The 20,000-nt window shown below is 37.3% G+C and overlaps 2 protein-coding genes across 2 annotated transcripts in view; one reads left to right on the top strand and one right to left on the bottom strand.

Moving 5' to 3' along the window:
- Positions 1 to 15,588, top strand: part of LOC122265881 (PAX3- and PAX7-binding protein 1) — a 33,235-nt gene extending 17,647 nt beyond the window's left edge. The window contains exons 9-15 of the mRNA XM_043035331.2: positions 1,921 to 2,044; positions 9,894 to 10,067; positions 10,350 to 10,518; positions 10,731 to 10,927; positions 11,077 to 11,272; positions 11,501 to 11,720; positions 11,928 to 15,588. Of these exons, the coding sequence (XP_042891265.1) occupies positions 1,921 to 2,044; positions 9,894 to 10,067; positions 10,350 to 10,518; positions 10,731 to 10,927; positions 11,077 to 11,272; positions 11,501 to 11,720; positions 11,928 to 12,125 (1,278 nt within the window). The 3' untranslated portion in view covers positions 12,126 to 15,588. The remainder of the gene's footprint in view (positions 1 to 1,920; positions 2,045 to 9,893; positions 10,068 to 10,349; positions 10,519 to 10,730; positions 10,928 to 11,076; positions 11,273 to 11,500; positions 11,721 to 11,927) is intronic.
- A 1,947-nt stretch (positions 15,589 to 17,535) lies between these two features.
- LOC122265882 (uncharacterized) overlaps positions 17,536 to 20,000 on the bottom strand; it is a 2,988-nt gene continuing 523 nt past the window's right edge. The window contains exons 1-2 of the mRNA XM_043035332.2: positions 19,059 to 20,000; positions 17,536 to 18,861 (exon numbers count right to left, since the gene is read on the bottom strand). The exon at positions 19,059 to 20,000 is cut by the window's right edge and continues 523 nt beyond it. Coding sequence (XP_042891266.2) covers positions 17,915 to 18,850 — 936 coding nt within the window. The 5' untranslated portion in view covers positions 18,851 to 18,861; positions 19,059 to 20,000 and the 3' untranslated portion in view covers positions 17,536 to 17,914. The remainder of the gene's footprint in view (positions 18,862 to 19,058) is intronic.

Raw genomic sequence — 20,000 nt, 5'->3', positions numbered from 1 at the left:
TCAGCCTATATGATGAGACCAAGTAAAAAGGAGTTGAATAAATGTAGCTAAGAAGTTAGATATTGTGTTTTAACTGTTATGATATGTTTTTATATAACTAGTATTTATTTGTGTATTAGTGTTTTTTGTGTTTTTTATTTGTTGTATGATATTGTAATATCATTGTCTTAATTTTGTGGTTTAACAAAAATATCACTATACTTATTTTTATGCTGCTCGGTTATCATGTGAATTAGAAATTTGATATTTCAAAATATTCCAGTTTACAAAACAAAGATATTGGGCCATGGGGGTAAAAATAAAAGTAAAGAAAATGAAAATGAAAAAGAATGAAGATTCTCTTGTATAATATTGGATATTTAAATTGATTGTGATTTTGATTGTATTTTTTCCTCTCTCTCTCTCTCTCTCTCTCTCTCTCTCTCTCTCTCTCTCTCTCTCTCTCTCTCTCTCTCTCTCCTCTCTCTCTCTCTCTCTCTCTCTCGTCCTCCCTCCTCTCCTCTCTCTCTCTCTCTCTCTTTCCCCCCTCTCTTCCTCTCTCTCTCTCCTCTCTCTCATCTCCTCTCTCTCTCTCTCTCTCTCTCTCTCTCTCTCTCTCTCTCTCTCTCTCTCTCTCTCTCTCTCTCTCTCTCTCTCTCTCTCTCTCTCTCTCTCTCTCTCTCATATTCCTCTCTCTCTCTCTCTCTCATATTCCTCTCTCTCTCTCTCTCTCTCATATTCCTCTCTCTCTCTCTCTCTCTCTCCTCTCTCTCTCTCTCTCTCTCTCTCTCTCCCTCTCTCTCTCTCTCTCTCATATTTCTCCCTCTCTCTCTCTCTCTCTCATATTTCTCCCTCTCTCTCTCTCTCTCTCTCTCTCTCTCTCCTCTCTCTCTCTCTCTCTCCTCTTTCTCTCTCTCTCTCCTCTCTCTCTCTCTCTCTCTCCTCTCTCTCTCTCTCTCTCTCTCTCTCTCTCTCTCTCTCTCTCTCTCTCTCTCTCTCTCTCTCTCTCTCTCTCTCTCTCATATTCCCTCTCTCTCATATTCCCCCTCTCTCTCCTCCCTTCCTTCCTTCCTTCCTTCCTTCCTTCCTTCCTTCCTTCCTTCTTTCTTCATTGCCTCTCCCTTCCTTATTTGCTCCAAGAAGAGCAACTGTGTACTAGTCACTTTTGATAGTGTTTGTTTGTTAGCCAAAGATCACATTTTGCAGAATTATTATATTTTCTTCCGTTTGTAAAAGTTTTTTTATTTCTTATTGAAATGGTTTATAATTATTTGGTATAATGTATTTCCTTTATTCCCTCTGATATATTTTTTTATTTTCTGTTATCATGAAACTATTACTATAAAAGTTAGTAGGTGTCCTTTCTCAAAGAAAAATGAGTTTATTGATGTAGAAGAAATTTTGTAAAACTATTATTATTATTAGGTAAAAATAAGTTGTTTATCAGGTAAACAGTCCTATTTTTATACAAATATGTCTTTAGATTTGTCTTTGGAACTCTTTGTTTATGGCTTTCTTTTCTCATAATTATTGCTGCAGTTGAAATTATACAAATTATTATTTTGTCCATTGGTTAATGGCCTTTTCTGATACAACTTAAAGTTGCAGTTAGTATTACTTTTGAGTACATATAACTTGTTTTTTTGTTTGTTTGTTTTTTAGACATTCTAGCTTATGAGGCAACATTCTTATTTTCATTAATCCTCATACAAAGATAGTTGTGGAAAAACTAGAACATCTAGATTCACATACAGACACACATTGCTGAATGCCAGAAAAGTCCTAGGCTGTGAAGGTACTGATCTAGGAAACCATAAATTATTTGGGTGCTTCCTCACGTATTCTTTTTAGTAAAGCATGGAGGAGGAAAACAAGTTGAATGTACTCAAATATTAAGCCTAAGCTGAGATTGTCTTGCTAATCATTTCCATCTCTTGGCAGGTACCTGAGATAACGGCACTAGAGGAGCAGGTTTACATACTTTATAGACAGAGAGCCCAGAAACTGGTCCAGCGCAGACGACAGGACATAAGAGATCAGAATGATGAGTTTTCGCCGTTTGCAGGTAGACTGCCAATTTGGTGCCAAAGTTTCTTTTTTTTTTTTTTTTTCTTTACCTTCTTGTCACAGCTTCATGAAAGCCTGAATTTAGCCAGCATGACTGAAATTTAATTTTAAATGTTAAATTGAGGCCTTTGCCAGATGGAGAATGTTCTTTTTTTCTGTTTTGACAGATCTAGTTTGTATATTATTGTGATAGGTAAACCCCAGTTAGAAATCAATAGGAGAAATTCCAACATGACCACCCCACAATCATCAACCATTGCTACCCGAATCTATTCATATGTTGATCGAAAAGGAAAGTTGGAACGTTGAACTTTAAGGCAACATAAAGGTTGAGGAATCCATGCACCAGACCTCAGACATAAGAGGATTTCCCATATGTCAAATACCTCATTTTCTGGTCCCTCATGATCTGGAGCAAAAGTTTTAAATCTAAGAAAGAAGGGTGGAAAGCAGAACGTACCTAAACAGAAACACATAGTCTAGTACAACAAATAGAATAAAGAGAGATCAAAGCACAGCACAGCCTGAGCACAAAAATAACCTGAGGTGGTAGGCCTGCATGATTGAAATACCCCTGCATTATTGGGTTAACCCATTGCCAACTGGGCGCCTAACAACCTAACTGGTGGTCAAGGCAAGCGGTCTACGACTCTAGCGGCGCCAGCTAAAAATTAAAGGGACGGGGAAAGGGTTTTCTCCGGCCTCTGGGTAGTGCAGACTAGCCCAAACAATATTTTTTTAATAAAATGCGAGTTTAGGCTGACTTTAGAACCCTGTAGCTCCAGAGGTAGCGCTGTTACAGCTGTAATACTTTATGGCTGTGTGCGTGCTTCAACTGTGACCAGATCCCAATGTCGCGTCATATACACATTGACACCCATCTCTTAGGCCTAATCGGTGCTGACATGTATATCTTGACACCCGCACCTAATGGGTTAATGGAAGTTTGGAGATCTCCAATAAGAGAAGGAGAAATGACTAGAAGTGATCCAACAAAACAGTGAAGGGGTGTACATCTAAGGTCATATGGTATAAGGAAATGGTGTGATCATTGAATAATATGCTGTTAGAATTGGTAGAGGGTAAATCACTAAACACAGAATAAGTCACTTCAAAGGCTAGGTGATATATGTAATTAAGCCAGGAATGGTGTTGACCATAAAAAGGAACAACAAACAGGCTAACAAGGTTGCATATAACCAAAAATAACCCCATATGTCAGAGGAAGGCCAGTGGTTGTGTATGCCAGTCAATGGTCACAAGGTGTCTTGGTTTAATGGGTGCTAAAGTATCCAGAGTCCAATTCAAAGAATATTGGAACACTATGTATGGGTCATGAGATGGTGTGCTAGTGAGTGATAGGTAAATGCCCATGCCATCAAAGCAAAATCGAAGTACAAAGTGTCTTATCTTGCATTAAGTCAAAGAGGCAGTGTAGAAGGAGCACCTGAGGCAGCAGAAGTGGGAGATAATGAAACTGCCAAAGCAAGAGTGCAAAGCAAAAGGTTAGTCAGGTTTGAGGGGTAAGGATCATGGTATGCCAGTAAGTCCTCAGTTTGAACAAGGTGAAGCTGCAGGCTGGGAGCTCTACTGTAATATAATTTTCAAATGTGAGGAGTAACTGCAATGATATTTTCAACTGTGAGGAGTAGCTGCAGTAGTGGAGGCACCTGGGGGTAGGGGACTGGATCTAAATGAGGAAGCAGAAATGCTGCTCTGTCTGCAGACTTGTCTAGTTATGTAGGGTGCACCACAACCAGCAGTAGTTAGCAGTAGCATGGATGAATTGGTGGTCAGGTTATCTTGTAGGGTACATCATAATTAACCCATTGCGGAGGGGGGATAGATTCACTTGCCCAGTCTTCAGGATGGGTTTTATCTCAAAGCGAGGTAGTTTGAAGCGACATAATTTGAATCTTCCCACTCTCTTTCAGTCACTCATTATAAAACTAGAGCCATTTTTGTGTTTTATTTTTTGTGTATTTTATTGTGGTTAGAGACTTATATGTGCCATATGACAGGCTCTATGAATGCTGCAGTTGACTAAAATTGTAGTATGTGATCCATATCAGCTCATTATTTTCTTTATACTCAGTATGATAGAATTATTGCTATTTTATGGGAGGACAAAAAGTAACTTTATTTTTTTGTATTTTTGTGCGGTCATGAACAAATACGAAACATATAACCACCTACAATGAAGATAACATGAAGAGGTAGGGAAGAGTAAGAAAACTTGTGCTTGTGTAGACACTGGGTATGATTTGAGTCACCTTCCTCTTTTCATTCTGCTTGCACATCCTTCATCGGCGGTACTTTAGAGCAAGAGGTCTTCAACTTGCTGTGTGCCATCGCTCTCTAAAGATAATGCTTGCTAGAAACCGTGGATGGGTGCCATTCAAGGCTCTCTCTCCTACTGGTGCTAGAAGAAAGTGGTGCCATTTAGGTTTTGGATGTTAGGTTTGCTTAACCCATCCACGACGGGGGAATTCTAGCCTTGAATGTCACAATGCCGGGGCGTTCGAATTATTAGGCCTAAATCAATTGAATGGCTGACACAATACTGTGCCGCCCGGCCACTGGGCTTTTGAATGAGCGGTACAGTACTGTACCACCCGTCCAGAGAGGGTTAATATTACAGTAATTATAGTAATTATATCTTCAATTGCCATTATCACTCACTCCTTACTCATAGCACAATAAAATAGTGCAGTGATCCAAAATCCCCAAACGTCATGTACGTCATGACTCCCATCTTCATGCCAAAGTTTCTGCGTCATGTATGTCATGACACCCATCCACATGGGTTAAGTGTCCTGTAGAAGGCTTCATAGTGCAGAGTAGACGATAACATACCTATCATATGTATGGGCACACCAAGAATTTAGTTGAGGCCAGGTAATCTGATAGGGGAACACCACAACTAACTAGCCTGGTGCAAGGATTTTGGGCTCAAAGTTCTTAGTAAGAATACACCATGACAAACTGGACTGTGTAAGCAACTTTTGCTACCAAAAGAAGGGGCTTATCACACCTCTCTAACATGTTGCATGGGGACAGAGTTCTAGGCTGAGCTAAGATTGTACAAGTGCAGTATAACCCACTGGGAGGTGGGAGACGTAAGAAGCTTGAGAGTCTATTTTTCTTGGAATTGCATGTGGGGAATAAAAAAGAGGAGTGAAACATATACATGTATTATCATGTACACTATATACAACCATAACTTCTCTATGTACAAACAGATTATCAGTAATCTACTTTATTATGATAATTTTCGAAGCAACCAAAAACACATAAGGGGACTTTGCATATAAAGCATTCAGCTTTGGTCATTTTCCTTGTGCCATGTGTATAGCACACATGGCACCGCTTGTACTTCTTTCCTTCTATCTCCCGAATTACATGGGGGTTCTTCCCTTGAAGGTGGAGGCTTCCATTTGTTATGGACAGTCGTCCTCTGCCTCTGTAGCGAGGGGCATCTGGGAGGAATTCCTGGTGGAGGCCTCTCACTACCTCCTGCCGGAAAATCAGTTGGTGATTGATGTCTCCACCTACTTGCTTGTACATCAGGAATGCATTCACCATAGCCATCTCAAAAAGGTACATAAAGACCTTTTTGTAGCATTTCAAACTCCGGCGTACAGCAGGATATGATGTTGCCAACTGATCCCCCACATCCACACCTTTCATTCCTTGATTGTAATCAATGATAGCCACTGGTTTGATCACCTTATCCCCTTTTTTTGTTTATTCTTTCCATCTCTACCATTTCTGATTTATGCATGGTGGAGAGGATATGGACGGGTTTTTTATCCATCCAGCGGAGTGCGATCATGCCAGTGGCTGTGCTCCTGCACTCCATTTTATTTGGCTTTAGCTTCTTTTGGAAGTCTCGGGGCATGTACTTTCGATTGGCTCGAACAGTGCCACATGCATTGGTCTTTCTTCCCTGCAGCCAGTGAAATAAGGTAGGGGATGTGTACCAATTGTCAACATACAGTGTGTAACCTTTGTCCAAGACTTTGGCTGACTCCATCAAATCGGCTACGGCCTTGTGGGATGCCGGTAGCTCACCTCTATCTTGGCCCATGTAAAATTTGAAATTGCATGTGTATCCGCATGCTGGGCCAGACGACACACTCAGCTTGTAAATTTTGAGGCCAAACCGAGCTCTTTTACTCGGATTATAGGTAAAGAACCTCAGACGGCCTCTGAACTTCCATAAACTCTCGTCTACGGTAATCGTTTGGGGAGGAATGAAAACTGATCTACACTGTTGCTGTAGAAGCTCGACTATTTGCCCGAGCTTCCACAGCCTATTATTCTCATCTCTGGCTTCGTCGGTGGCGAAATGGAGTGACGATAAGATCTGATTGAATTGATCTCTCGGCATATGTTTCGTAAAAAACGGATCTTGGTGTAACTCGTCCCTCGACCAGTGTTGGGCTTGCCGAGGCTTCGGGGATATGCCCATCATCAATCTTAGCGCAAGCCATATATGAAACTCTGGGAGAGTCACGGGCGTCCACCTCTGCTCGTGATCTTTCACCAGAGAAGGGTGACATTCGGCGTACCTGTAATGGACGATAAACATTGAATAGAATTTTATAGTATAACAGTGTATTCAGAACATGTTGAATTTTTGCATCATTTTCGAAAAAAAGGGGATGGGAACTTACTTGTTCGTTTCTTCAACGATTATGTTTATCATCTCGTTGGTGAAGAACGCCTGGAGAAATCTGTGTGGTGACTGCGAGGCGCTGAGGTTGACCGTCAACCCTGGTGTTGCCGCAAAGCCGAACTTCCGAGGAACGTTTTCTCTTTTTCGCCACTTGAACCCAGGGGTTCCTGGTCAATTTGGTAAAAGAATGCGGTCAGAATACTCTGATATTGGCTCATCGGAGTCAATATTACACTTGAGCAGCTGCACATACCTGGCGAGTTCCTATAAATGACGCGGTTTGCGTACTCTGACAATGGCTCATCGGAGTCTATACTGCTGTTGTGTGTCGACACAAAATCATGGTCATCGTCATCAGAGGACGGAGTCTGTGAAGAATCCGAATCCTGACTTTGCCTGGAATTAGTGACATTGTCAATGATATCATACCCCTCCTCGTCTGAAAAATCAAAAAAGGCTTCTCTCGTCGATGGTCCTGCAGTGGAATCCATGGTGAAGAGCTGAGTGGTCTACCAAATTGAGATCTGGGTTTATATACAAAAGTCTAGCCAATCAACACGCAGTACAGTATATGGTGTGACATTCCAACCAATCAGGTAATATGGGGTGACTTTGAAACAGGGAATGGGGTAAATGGATATGACATCAAAACAGCGCGGTGAATTTGAAGAAAGAGGGAGGGGAGAGGGTGGGAGAGAGGGAGGGGGGAGGGTGGGAGAGAAGGAGAGAGAGGGAGGGGAGAGGGCAAGAGAGAGGTAGGGGAGAGGGTGGGAGAAAGGGAAAAAAAAGGGAAAATGGACACACGCTCACATGTCTACACGCTCACATGTCTACATGCTCACATGTCTACATACACGAACAGACACACACACACACACACACACACACACACACACACACACACACACACACACACACACACACACACACACACACACACACACACACACACACACACACACACACACACACACACACACACACACACACACACACACACACACACACACACACACACACACGCCTATGTATATACAGAGAGCGAGAGACAGAGACAGAGACAGAGGGAGAGACGGAGACAGAGAAGAGAGAGAGGAGAGAGAGAGAAACAGAGAGAGAGAAGAAAGGAGAGAAGAGGAAGAGGAGAGGAGAGGGAGAGGGAGAGGGAGAGAGTGGGGAGAGAGAGGAGAGGGAGAGGGAGAGGAGAGAGGAGTGGAAGAGGAGGCGAGGGAGAAAGAGAAGAGGGAGAGAAGAGGGAGAGAAGAGAGAAGAGAGAGAGAAAGAGAGAGAGAGGGAGAGGGAGAGGGAGAGAGAGAAAGAGAGAGAGAGAGAGAGGATGTGCGCGCACGCTCGCGCACACACACACACACACACACACACACACACACACACACACACACACACACACACACACACACACACACACACACACACACACACACACACACACACACACACCGACAGATAGAGAGAGAGAGAGAGAGAGAGAGAGAGAGAGAGAGAGAGAAGAGAAGAGAAAGAGAAAGAGAAAGAGAAAGAGAAAGAGAAAGAGAAAGAGAAAGAGAAAGAGAAAGAGAAAGAGAAAGAGAAAGAGAGTGAGAGAGAGAAAGAGAGTGAGAGAGAGAGAGAGAGAAAGAGAGAGAGTGAGAAAGAGAGAGAGAGAGACACACACACACACACATGCACACACGTATATACTAACACTCATATATATATATAAAAAAAATGGGTAATAAGGTCCAACGTCACTTCGTACTTGCGGGGACAATCGGAAGGTCACGTAAGGTAAACCGGAAACGAGGTAGTAAATGACGCGAAATGAAAAAATATGCGGTAGTAGGGCGTTCCCTCGTCCCCTCGTTATCTCTAACCACCGCAGTATATCGTACCATCCGCGCTGGGGCCAGCGGGTATCTTGTTCTGATATCATGCCATCCGCGTTTACACTGATGCCAGCCTTGACATCATATCATGCCATCCGCGACCAATGGGTTAAGCTTAGCAAAATATTTACTATTATATACACTCCTTCTCACTCCCAGTACTACTCAGCAAAACAGCCACACTGCCAGTTACACTGTACATGCCTTGCATATGGTCAGAAACACTCATGGCATCAGTGTGGCCCCTCAATGGTTATCATATGCTTTCTGTTCACAAGAAAAAAAAGGAGAGCATGAATGATCTGTTAGTTAATTCCTAAAGACTGCAAGGTTTTCAGCATGTCTTTACCCTCTCCCCAACTGGATGATTTATCAAGTTTCAGCAAGGCCAGTTTTGATCTTTTGCATTTCAAGAGCTTAAATTTTCACTTCAGAACATATATTTTTCATTACCATAAACAAATGCAGACTGCCCAGTAGATTAACAAGGTTACTCCTCACATTTGAAACTGATACTACAGTTACTCTTCACTGTTGTAAACTTATTGCAGTTACCTCTGAAATATGAAGGAAACTGGGAATAAACTACCATAAAATATGCATATAAAACAAATAAAGCAAGAAAAAAATGTTTTTCATAGAAACAAATTAAATATTCTAGCAGATTTATAAATAGTTTTAGTTTTACACTACCATTAGGTAATGTAAAACTGAGGCTGAGGGAGGGGAGGGGCTAAGGAGAGCATGGGGATATGGGATTGAAGTAATGAAGAGCATGAAATACAGCACCAGATTTACTATTTCATGCTCACAAAGTTTCATTTACAAGAAAGAAAGAAAAAAAGAGAGAACATGACCTCTGATTGACTGAGGGAGAGGAGGGCCTACAAAGGGCATGGTTACAGGTATATTAGTAGACACTAGGTGTCCAAACAACAATAAAATGTGCATTATGAACATTTTCACTAATAAAAGCTTGTTCTCAAATTACAGTAGAAAAAAAATCAAATAGAATCAATTGACTGAAAACAAAAACTTTGGCTATTTTTTTACTACTGTAGATGATATATTTAGAATTCCAGGTGAATCTTATACTGACTTAGCAGTGCAGTAGATAGGGAGAATTTTTAATTGATTGACTGATTTTCTGAGTTTCAAATCCATTTCTATCAAGCCAAGTTTTAGAATTGTCTTAAAACAGTCAGAAAGAAGACCTTTGCTCACTTCTTTAAACTCATGGAGAGAAAGAATAGGATAGTAAATTAGACTTATTAAATGTCTAGGTAAAGGGGCTGCAGCTGATGAATATCGAACAAGACGAGCAGCAGAACGTGAAGGACGCAGAACTCGTAGGCGGAGAGAACGGGAAAAGAAAGGAGACATAAACCACCATGATGGGATGTCAACTGATGATGAAGAATCCCAGTCTGAGATACAGATGATGCAGACTGAATTAGGTATGTTCTTGATTTGGCGTTAGTTCAGTATTCATCATCACTATTTATTGTTGTTCGTTATTTGTGCTGCTACAGTGATATATTAATGAATGCTCATGCATTATGTGATAGTTGTGTACTAGTTGTATTGCGTAGTTTTAGAAACATATGTAAGATCAGATGTAAACTTTTATGTATGCTTAGGTAAATATTTTAAAGTTATATTATTATATACAAGTCATTTAAATAGGAATAATTGAATATTGAATTAATTTGTCCTAATTTTTTTTTCCCTTAATACAGAACATATAGCAGCAGAAGCAAGGAAGATTTACGAAGATGTTGAAGAAGATTTTTCACAATTGAAACGTATAATGGCTAGATTTGAGGAGTGGAGAAGGAAAGATTCCCCTACTTACTCTGATGCATATGTGTCATATAACTTACCAAAAATATTTGCTCCCTATATTAGGTAAATAGCTTTGTCTTTTCCATTTGGTCTCAAATTGATCTCTCTCATTTTCATTTTGGAAGGCTTAATGTCATTATTAGAGTCCTGTTTGAATTGTAGTCCATGCTATATCTTATTGATGATGGTATGTATTTTCCTATCTTTGATTCTTCAGATAAGCCTTTAAATACCCTTGAAATACACTAACATGGTGTTTTTCTGTGCTATTTCAGATTGCAGATGTTATTATGGAATCCCTTAATGAAAGATACCGATGGGTTAGAAATAGAAAGAATGAAGTGGTTTAATCTGTTGCTGCTCTATGGCACAGATGATGTTACGGATGATGATCCCAGGAGACTTAGGGAGGATCCAGATCGCAAACTCATGTCCCATCTGGTGGAAAAAATTGTTCTAGTTAAACTTAAGGGTATGATATGCATTTTGGTCAACTTATTGCCTATTCTTTTTTTTTTTAATATGTTGATGAAATAGTTGATTTTTTTATTCATTGCATTGCTGGAGTATATTAGCTCTTTTGGAGTATATGGATGAAGTAATTTCATCTGATCATTTCAGAAATAATTGGCTGTTGGTGGGATCCACTGTCCCATGTCCAGACAGTGAGGCTGGTAAACCTAGTGAGACACTATGCTGAAGCCTATCCTAGCCTTAGCCCGAGCTCAAAACCCCTCAAGGAAATGACTCATGCCATTATTGCAAAGATTAAGGATGCCATTGACAATGACATATTCATCCCAATGTTCCCAAAAAAGTGAGTCAGGTTTGATGTTTCTTTTTTGTTTTTCCTCTTTTTCTTCTTCCCTTTTTCCTCTTTTTTCTTCTTATTTTATAACTGCAATTTTAAATGGGTGTAATATAAATATAATTCTTAATTGATTTTTAAAATAGCCAACAGAATATTGATAATATCAAGTTCCTATGTTGAAGTATGCAGCTGAGCACATTAACTGACAAAGCGAATACTCTCATTTCTCAACAGTGTTTATGACAACAAGAACTCTGGGGTAAGCCTGTTCTTCCAGCGGCAATTTTGGCTTGCATGGAAGCTTTTGAGCTCTACGCTCATGTGGCACAAGGTGCTGAGCGATTCTGTAATCCATGACTTGGCTGTTCGCTCTCTCCTCAACCTGTACCTACTGCCAGCTCTCAACCTGGCAGCTGAGATAAATCCATCCGATGCTCTTGATAAATGTAGAAATGTGAGTGCTATTTACTTAGGATTTTGACTAAATAGTTACACTGCCACCCTTGGCATTATGCTCATAATTATGGAAATGAATAGTTTTAAAAAGTTCATGTAGTTTGAGTTTTTAAATTGATAAAGTGAATATGCCTAGATTTGAGTTTTGGAAAATATGTCTTCTAAATGCCATATTCCTCTAACTGGCTGCTGAATTTTCCATCAGGTAATAAATGCACTGCCTCGTGCCTGGGTGAAGAGTGAGGGAACCCATGCCTTCCTTGGTCGCCTCGAAGATTTCCTTGTGAAACTTGCAGAAAAACTTCAAACCGCCCACTCCCCTGCTGTGAAGGAAATTTGTGATCTCCTGAAATCTATAGGAGCACAGAGCCAAGCTGAGAAGTTGGCATACAAGTACCAGTAATAGTAGAGTAAGCTTGTGATGGTTGCAACATTCACTCAGTATGTTGAAGCTTATCCATGATAGCTTCTCACTCTTTGAATAGTTTGAAGTGACAACATGACTTAATTCATCTTCATATTAAGCACCGTATAAACATAGTGTTCCTGGTACTGTTACTTTTGTATTTTTTACTGTTATCATTGGTTCTCCCCCTTTATTCTTTTGCAAGTGATGATAGCATTATTGTTATTATTATTATTATTATTATTATTATTATTATTATTGATTTTACATTATTCAATGTCATACTATATTAAAATCTCCCTCTCTTTGTCTCTCACATTTTTTCCATATACTGTATATTTGAAATGCAAAACACAAGTTTAGGTACAAACTCTGTATAGAAATATTTCAGCAAATAAATTATTGGAACTTTGTTAGTATGGAAGTACAGAAATAGGTCAGAGACATGTTGGATTATTATTGCCTAGTGTTTGAAGCTATGAACTAATGGAGACTATGCTCATGTCCTTTTCTCAATTGATTTCCCAGTGAGGTTATTTAGAATCTTTGCATTACCCTTCAGATATCATTTTTGTGATTATCATATCAATGTGCCACAAATGGTTTTACTTAGATTCACTGATCTCATTTGCATGAAAAATACCAAGTTACAGTGCATCAACATGTCTTATAAGGGGAAATGTGGATATTCTGAAATGTTGAGGTAATATCCAATTGGTTTTATTTTTTGTATTAAAGTTATACCATGATTTTATGAGGATTTTTTTTTTTTTGAGGTATCCTAATCTGCCAGTCTTAGTAGAATATGGTCTTGAGTGTAAGGTTGAGATATATTACAGAATCCAGAACCTGTTGTGATAAATGAAGATTTCATTCCATATGACATATAAGCATATATTTACTCTTTAACCCATTCACGCCGGGGCCGTTCCGGCTTTGCACGGTTGCAGTACCGGGGTTCTCGAACGCATAAGCCTAACACCTCGAGATACTCGGACGCACAAGCCGTGAGCCTGGGCTTCCCGCTCGCTCAGACCGAGCGTGCAGCTTGCCCTCATAACTCATCCCGGGCGTCTAACACAAAAACCACAATACGTGTCATCACGTCAACTGGCTCCAATGGGTTAACAAACAGTGATCTCCATTAAAAAAAAAAAAAAAAAAAAAAAAAAAAAGGGACACGATATCATGTCATGGCTTTTTGTATGGCCAGCACAATGGGTGATCAGGCTGACAGTTGCCTCAGTGGAAGAATAGCCTGTGGCATACATACAAAAGGTGGTAATACTTTTTCTTTTGCTTGTGTTAGATTTTTTTTTCATGTTAAAAACAAGTCTTGTTAGAGTTGCAGATACAGAGGTATTAAAAGATGATAAAAGAGCTATTTGAATACATCTTACTGATGAGAATGAAAGTGAAAGATGACCTTCCAGATTTGAACAGCTTGTAAAGAGAGATATTTTGAAGGGGATTTGTAAGAGATGAAGAGTATGTAATGAATAAATGTATCATGTTTAAATGGAATTAATAATGTAAAATATTGTAGCATATGCAGCTATGGCAGTATTTTCAGGTTAACATTTGTTCATCATTTAATTAGGTCATTTTAATTAGCTGCAAACACAGGATATTAGAATTATTTGTTACAGTTGTAAGTACTTCATTGAGTTGTACTCATAATGGATGGCTATGAAAAACAAAGTAATGTAAACTTGCCAGGACCAAAGTCAAACAGCAGTGGACCCCCGAGTTTTCAATATGTGCCATGTATACATTCTTATCCCCCCCCCCCCCTTTTTATAGTGCAAGTGGCATCACAGACAAAATTTCTATAATATTGTCCCCATGGGTTGATGTCTTTTTTTACCTACTGCTGACTATGAATTCTAATGAAAGTAAACTAAAAAGTAATTTTCAACAGTTGATAATTTTATAATGCAGCACCAAAAGCATTGTTAACAATAGTCTGAAGAAGAAAAGAAAAGAAAAGAAAAAGTATTTGTTTAGTATGCATTCAAATATGATTATTTTGTAGAAGAGATCAATGAAGATTCAGATATTCTACTTAGAGTTGGGTCTTTTATCTAGAAATGAGGTAAACAAATAAAGCTTTTACTAACAATGTTAATATAAAGAAAACTGTTTTTTATCCTTGGAAAGTAATTTTGATTTAATTCAAAATTGGCGGAAGGAAATAGTACCTGAGTTGCTTGATACCTTTCATGCACATTTACTTATTTAGGGTCCTGTGAGACGGGAGGGGGGGGGGATGCTAACCAAGGAAACTTACATGAAACTCCCCATGCATGAAGGGGTAAGTGTGTTTTTCATTGGTAAGATTTAGAAAACACAGAATTATCAGGTCTCTTCTTCCTTTTCTCACTGACTCACACTGTTTTACATACATACATACATAGACATATATAGACACAGGATCTGATTTTTATTCATCACTTCAATTACTTCCCGTAATTCAGTAAGGCAAACTTCAGATAAAAAGTAATGTATAAAGTTTTGCACTCTTAAAGTTGTCAAAGAACTTTCCCTTTTTCCTTGGTATGTTCAGATTTCTTACTGGAAATCACTGGTGATTTTAATTTTCAGGTTGAAGTTCACATACCTTGCATCATATGATGATAAAGTTTCTTGGCCTTTTTTTTTCTACACCTAAGAATAGATAGCAATTTGTATGGCTTGGAAATGTGTTTATTGTTGAGGTAATAGTGAGTTGTACATATTTCACTGAATTTGACATGGTTATGGTTGTAAGTTTTGGTCTGAAATCGACTAAAATGCTAAGAGAAAAGCTGAAGAATTCTTTGATAATACAGCTGGATACCGGTATATCATAATTTTATATGATTTTAATCCCCCCTAAGTTTTAATTCTTTGACTGAATAAAATGTGGTTTCTTCAGCAAATATTTGAAAAATGAGGCTCTTGTATAGCATTCAACATATGTTATTTTCGAGAGCAAGTATTCCTTTTGTCCTTTTTTTTAAACTTATCATTTTACAAAGAAGTAAAAAGGTGCTATTGAAGGGTTGTGGTGTAATTAGTGGCACTGCAAGTTACATTACACATAGTGATGATTTCAATTATTTATTTCTTAATTATTGTACTTATTGTCATTATAGTTTGGACTGGCTGGACAATGTGATTTTCATACAGTCTGTATTTAATTTTTGAGAAGACAGTTTTAGTATTTTTATTTGTAAAATGTCGAGTCTTATGCTAACCTTATAGTAGTTCAGTGACAAAATTCTATTTTATACCTTAAATTGATATGAATAAAAGGCAGTTACAGATGTATTTTTAGGGGTAATGAAATTACTGGAATACAAAATGGAAATACATTAAAAGTTAAGAAAAGTGGATTATTGCCCCTAATTATTATTTTTTGTAGATATTTTCTTTTATATGTTTCCATATATGTAAATAAATGTTTCTTACATATACAGCATTGTTGTAATTCCAAGCCTTCCAGTTGGATTGGGACCCTAGAGATTCATTAATATTCCAAAACAAGGTAAGAATTGTATTCCAAGTATGTTTTTTACAATTTGCAATTTGGCCCTTTGTTCCACATAGTTGCAGTTGTAAATGATGTTGGCCTATATTGGCATGTAGATGATGATAAATACATGTGGTCCTATGAACTGGTTCAAATGCATAAATATTTTCATTACAACTAACGGGTTGGCTGCTGTAGCTTTTTCAAAATGAAATGGCATTTTCCAGTCTGCATCAGATGATAAAAAAAATAAGCCACCGAAACAGAACCTATAAAAATTATGTGATCATTTAGGGCAGGCCAAAGTACTGTTCCTGGTAGATGGAGAACAGTCACCATCTGAAATGCACCTAAGATGAAACTGAGCCAATTACTAGAGCTCAGAAATGGTGAAATACTCTTGGAGAATAGCTGGATGAGTGATATGAAGAACTTTTAACAGGGTCTTACAGCATGATATATTTAATCACCATTTCAACACTACCTACTTCAGGTGTGCCTGACAAACATACTCGCCATACAGACAGTTGTAAGTTACTTTACTAAAATTAGCGATACTTAGTTTTGAAATATTGGTACAATATGTTAAGGATTCAACATTTTTTTCAACACTTAAAGAAAAGAGGAATACATCTTAAATATTGTTTCTGTACATTTGACCTGAGAGAAAATCATCAAACAAGAAAACACTTGACAAGGTCTAGACACTTTTGTACAACATAGAAGGTAAGTAACTGGAATAAAAATATGCATTATGATGTTAAACTCTATACTTGTATGCATAATGTACATTTGGCAGTTTATGATTTTTAGCAATTTCTAATTAAACACAAGCTGCTCAAAGACCATAAAATAATATTCATCTTTTAATTCAAAATTAAAACAATAATAAGTTACCAAACATTCTCTCAGTCATATACATCATTTGTAGAATCTGACTACTCCAACCCTTACATATCTGATTAATATATCTATATATATTATCAACAATTCTCAGCTTACAGGGCAGCTTTTTGCTTATACTGGAAAAAGCAAAATTAATAAAATATTAATCTGAAATTGACTATTCATACAGAATATTAAACATATTTTCTTACTATGAGTTTTAGCCATACCTTTCACATAACTGAAATAAAACCAATAATTTATTTTCGTTTTTATTATTATCATTATCAATGCTATATTAACATAATAATAACAACATTAATAGTGCTAAGAATAGTAATAGAAATAATAGAATAGAGTAAACAGGTGAAGTCAGGCAGGCCCACTAATTGACTCTAGTGATTAAGCACTTGTGGATAAAAAAAAAAAAAAGCAAAATAAATGTGGAATGTATATTTTCCCACCATCAACTGGTTAATATATAACTAAATATTGTTCAGTTAACCCACACAGGACGGGTGGTACAGCATGTGTACCGCGCATTCAAAAGCCCAGTTGCCGGGCAGCACAGTATTGTGCCAGCCATTCAATTGATTTAGGCCTAATAATTCGAACGCCCCGGCATTTGGACATTCAAGGCTAGAATTCCCCCGTCGGGAATGGGTTAAGTAAAAAAAAAAAAAAAAAAAAAAAAAAAAATTAACTGCTACTCATTTCTTAATTCTTCAGTTATTTCAATGGAAGACAATATGCTTTCTGTTCTCATAGATATGCCAACAGATCAGTATTGTTACCAATTTTTTCCCTTTTTTTCCAATCTAATAATACATATATATATATATAATATATATATATATATATATATATATATATATATATATATATATATATATATATATATAATATATATAATATATATATATATATATATATATATATATATATATATATTATATATATATATATATATATATATATATATAATATATATATATATATATAGTACTCCTGTTCTCACACCATGTAATAAATAAGCTTAAGGGACTTTTGTTTTTCATGGATGGATTTCTTTGCATCTACCTCATTATTTTTTATTCCTTTGTAAGCTTGATAAGCATTCCAAATATTTATGGAGAGAGATGTAATACTACTCAGTTCTTGGAAGTTAAACAAATATGACATTATCAATATTTTGTTGTGTATGAATATTATCTACAAAGTTAACACTAGATAAAGGAAAATTCTTGTTAAATGGACTCTGTTTCAGTTCTGTATGTCTTTTCATATGTTTCACAATATTACTTCTGTAAGAAAATTTCTTCTCACAGAACTTACAGTCAAAAGGATTTCTCCTGTATGAACTCTTGCATGTATTTTAACATACTCTTTATGAGAAAAAATTCTTTGCACACACCTTGCAACTATAAGGCTTTTCACCTGTATGAATTACCATATGCCTGGTGAGAGAACCTTTTTCTGCAAATTTTTCCTTACATATCTCACAGTCAAAGGGCTTTTCCTTTGTGTGAACTCTTGTATGTTTTACAAGATTATCTTTCTTAGTAAACTTCTTAACACACACCTCACAGGTAAATGGTTTCTCTCCTGTATGTAATTTCATATGTAATGAGAGACTACTATGTTGAGAGAATTTTTCATTACACAGATTACAATTAAAAGGCTTTTCTTTTGTTTGCACTCTCATGTGCCTCACTATATCACCTCGATGAGGAAACTTCTTTTCACACAGCCCACAGTTGAAAGGTTTCTCTCCTGTATGTACACTTGAATGAGTCATTAGACTGCTTTTTAGTGCAAAATTTCTTCCACAAATTAGACATTTATAAGGCTTTTCTCTATGAATCCTCTTGTGATTGATTAAATTACTCTTTCGAGAGAAACTTTTACCACAAATATCACAGCTAAATGGCTTTTCTCCTGTATGTACCCTACTATGCATTAAAAGATTATCTTTCTTTAAAAACTTCTTGTTACATAAACTACATGGGAAAGGTTTTTCTTCAGAATGAGTTTTCATATGTCTTACAAGCTTTTTCCTAAGAGGGAAATGTTTTCCACATGTATCACATTCATATATTCCATCCTTTTTGGATTTTATTCCCGACAAACCTGTGCAGTTAAGCTCATCTTCTGCATCTGTGGGACTTTGGTTAAAAGTTTTCTCCTCAACAGTTTTATCTGATTTTATGCTAAAATCTTCATCCTGACTGGAGATAACAGTTTCTTCTTTAATGTAAACTGCATTCTCATCTTTAATAAGCACTGTACTTTCTTCTCTTAAGCACATGTCTCTATCAACCATTGTGGTCTGTTCTGCAATCAGTAAACAATCATTATTCTAATAAAGTATCATGAAGAGAAGCTTTATTGTCAGCTGTACTCTGAAATATGATGAATTTGAAGAAAATCAATGAATATACAAGTTTTATTGATCTATTTCTCTTGAGGGGAAAAGAGAGGAGAGAGAATAATGAGAATGATTAATAAGGAAAACTTTTAAAAACACCTACCACCATTGACATGCCTTGAAGCAATTTCTGGGAAGACTTGCTAATGAACAGTTTCTGGGGCATTTGCAGTCTACAAAATCCTAACCTAAAGACCAAACTTAACCTTATCTAATTTTGAAACTATCCTTAGCAAATGGGGGACCTCTGACCCACCCTTTGTCAGAGCACATAGTGTTACTTTGTCATAGATTTTAGCACTCTTTACTTACTTTTTGGATATCTTTAAATAAGTAAATATATGTTTATTATGATTATTTAGAGAAGGTAAATTTTGCTAATAGTGCCACATTGTTAATTGTTATGATATTGGTATCAGCCTACTCTCACTCTACTGCTCACACATAGTGGATATTACCATAAAATTCCAATCTATACTCCACAATCTAGGCACTGATAGTAGGATAGCAGGCACTGTTAAACAATCAACTGATTTGCTTTTGTTTTATCTGATGTGATCTTATTTGGAAAATATTTTAGGAAGTTTAGTTCTTCTAGAGACTACAGCCACTAAGAGATAACCCTAGATTGACTGGCTAATCATAGCTCTTTCATCTTCCTTATCATTATGAATCTGAAAGCTTTGCTTTTCAAGCGAGTTTCAAGCCGGTTGTTGTGTATATGAAGATGTGTATATTTGTGGTATTGGTTCCAGTATGTGATATACATTGGTGATGTAGGATAAACATTGAAGATGTATTCCTAAATAAGGAACCAGACCACACACACATAATAAAGCGTTATAAAAAATCCGGACAAAAATGGCCCATAAACAGAGCATGCAGAATTCATATATAAGGTGAAACTAAGGTACTTATGTGGCATACATCAGTATGATGTATGCCACATATATTACTCTGCAATCTCCTTGATCTCCTTCATGCCCTCCCCTACGACTAGCATCCAGATTGTGTGGTATAGGGGTGAAAATCACGAATTATATCC

This window comes from Penaeus japonicus, unplaced genomic scaffold (assembly GCF_977035675.1).
Source record: "Penaeus japonicus unplaced genomic scaffold, GWHDUDI00000001_assembly GWHDUDI00000022, whole genome shotgun sequence".
Lineage (NCBI taxonomy): Eukaryota > Metazoa > Arthropoda > Malacostraca > Decapoda > Penaeidae > Penaeus > Penaeus japonicus.
The sequence above is the reverse complement of the archived record's forward strand: the minus strand, read 5'-3'. Positions and strand labels throughout refer to the sequence as shown.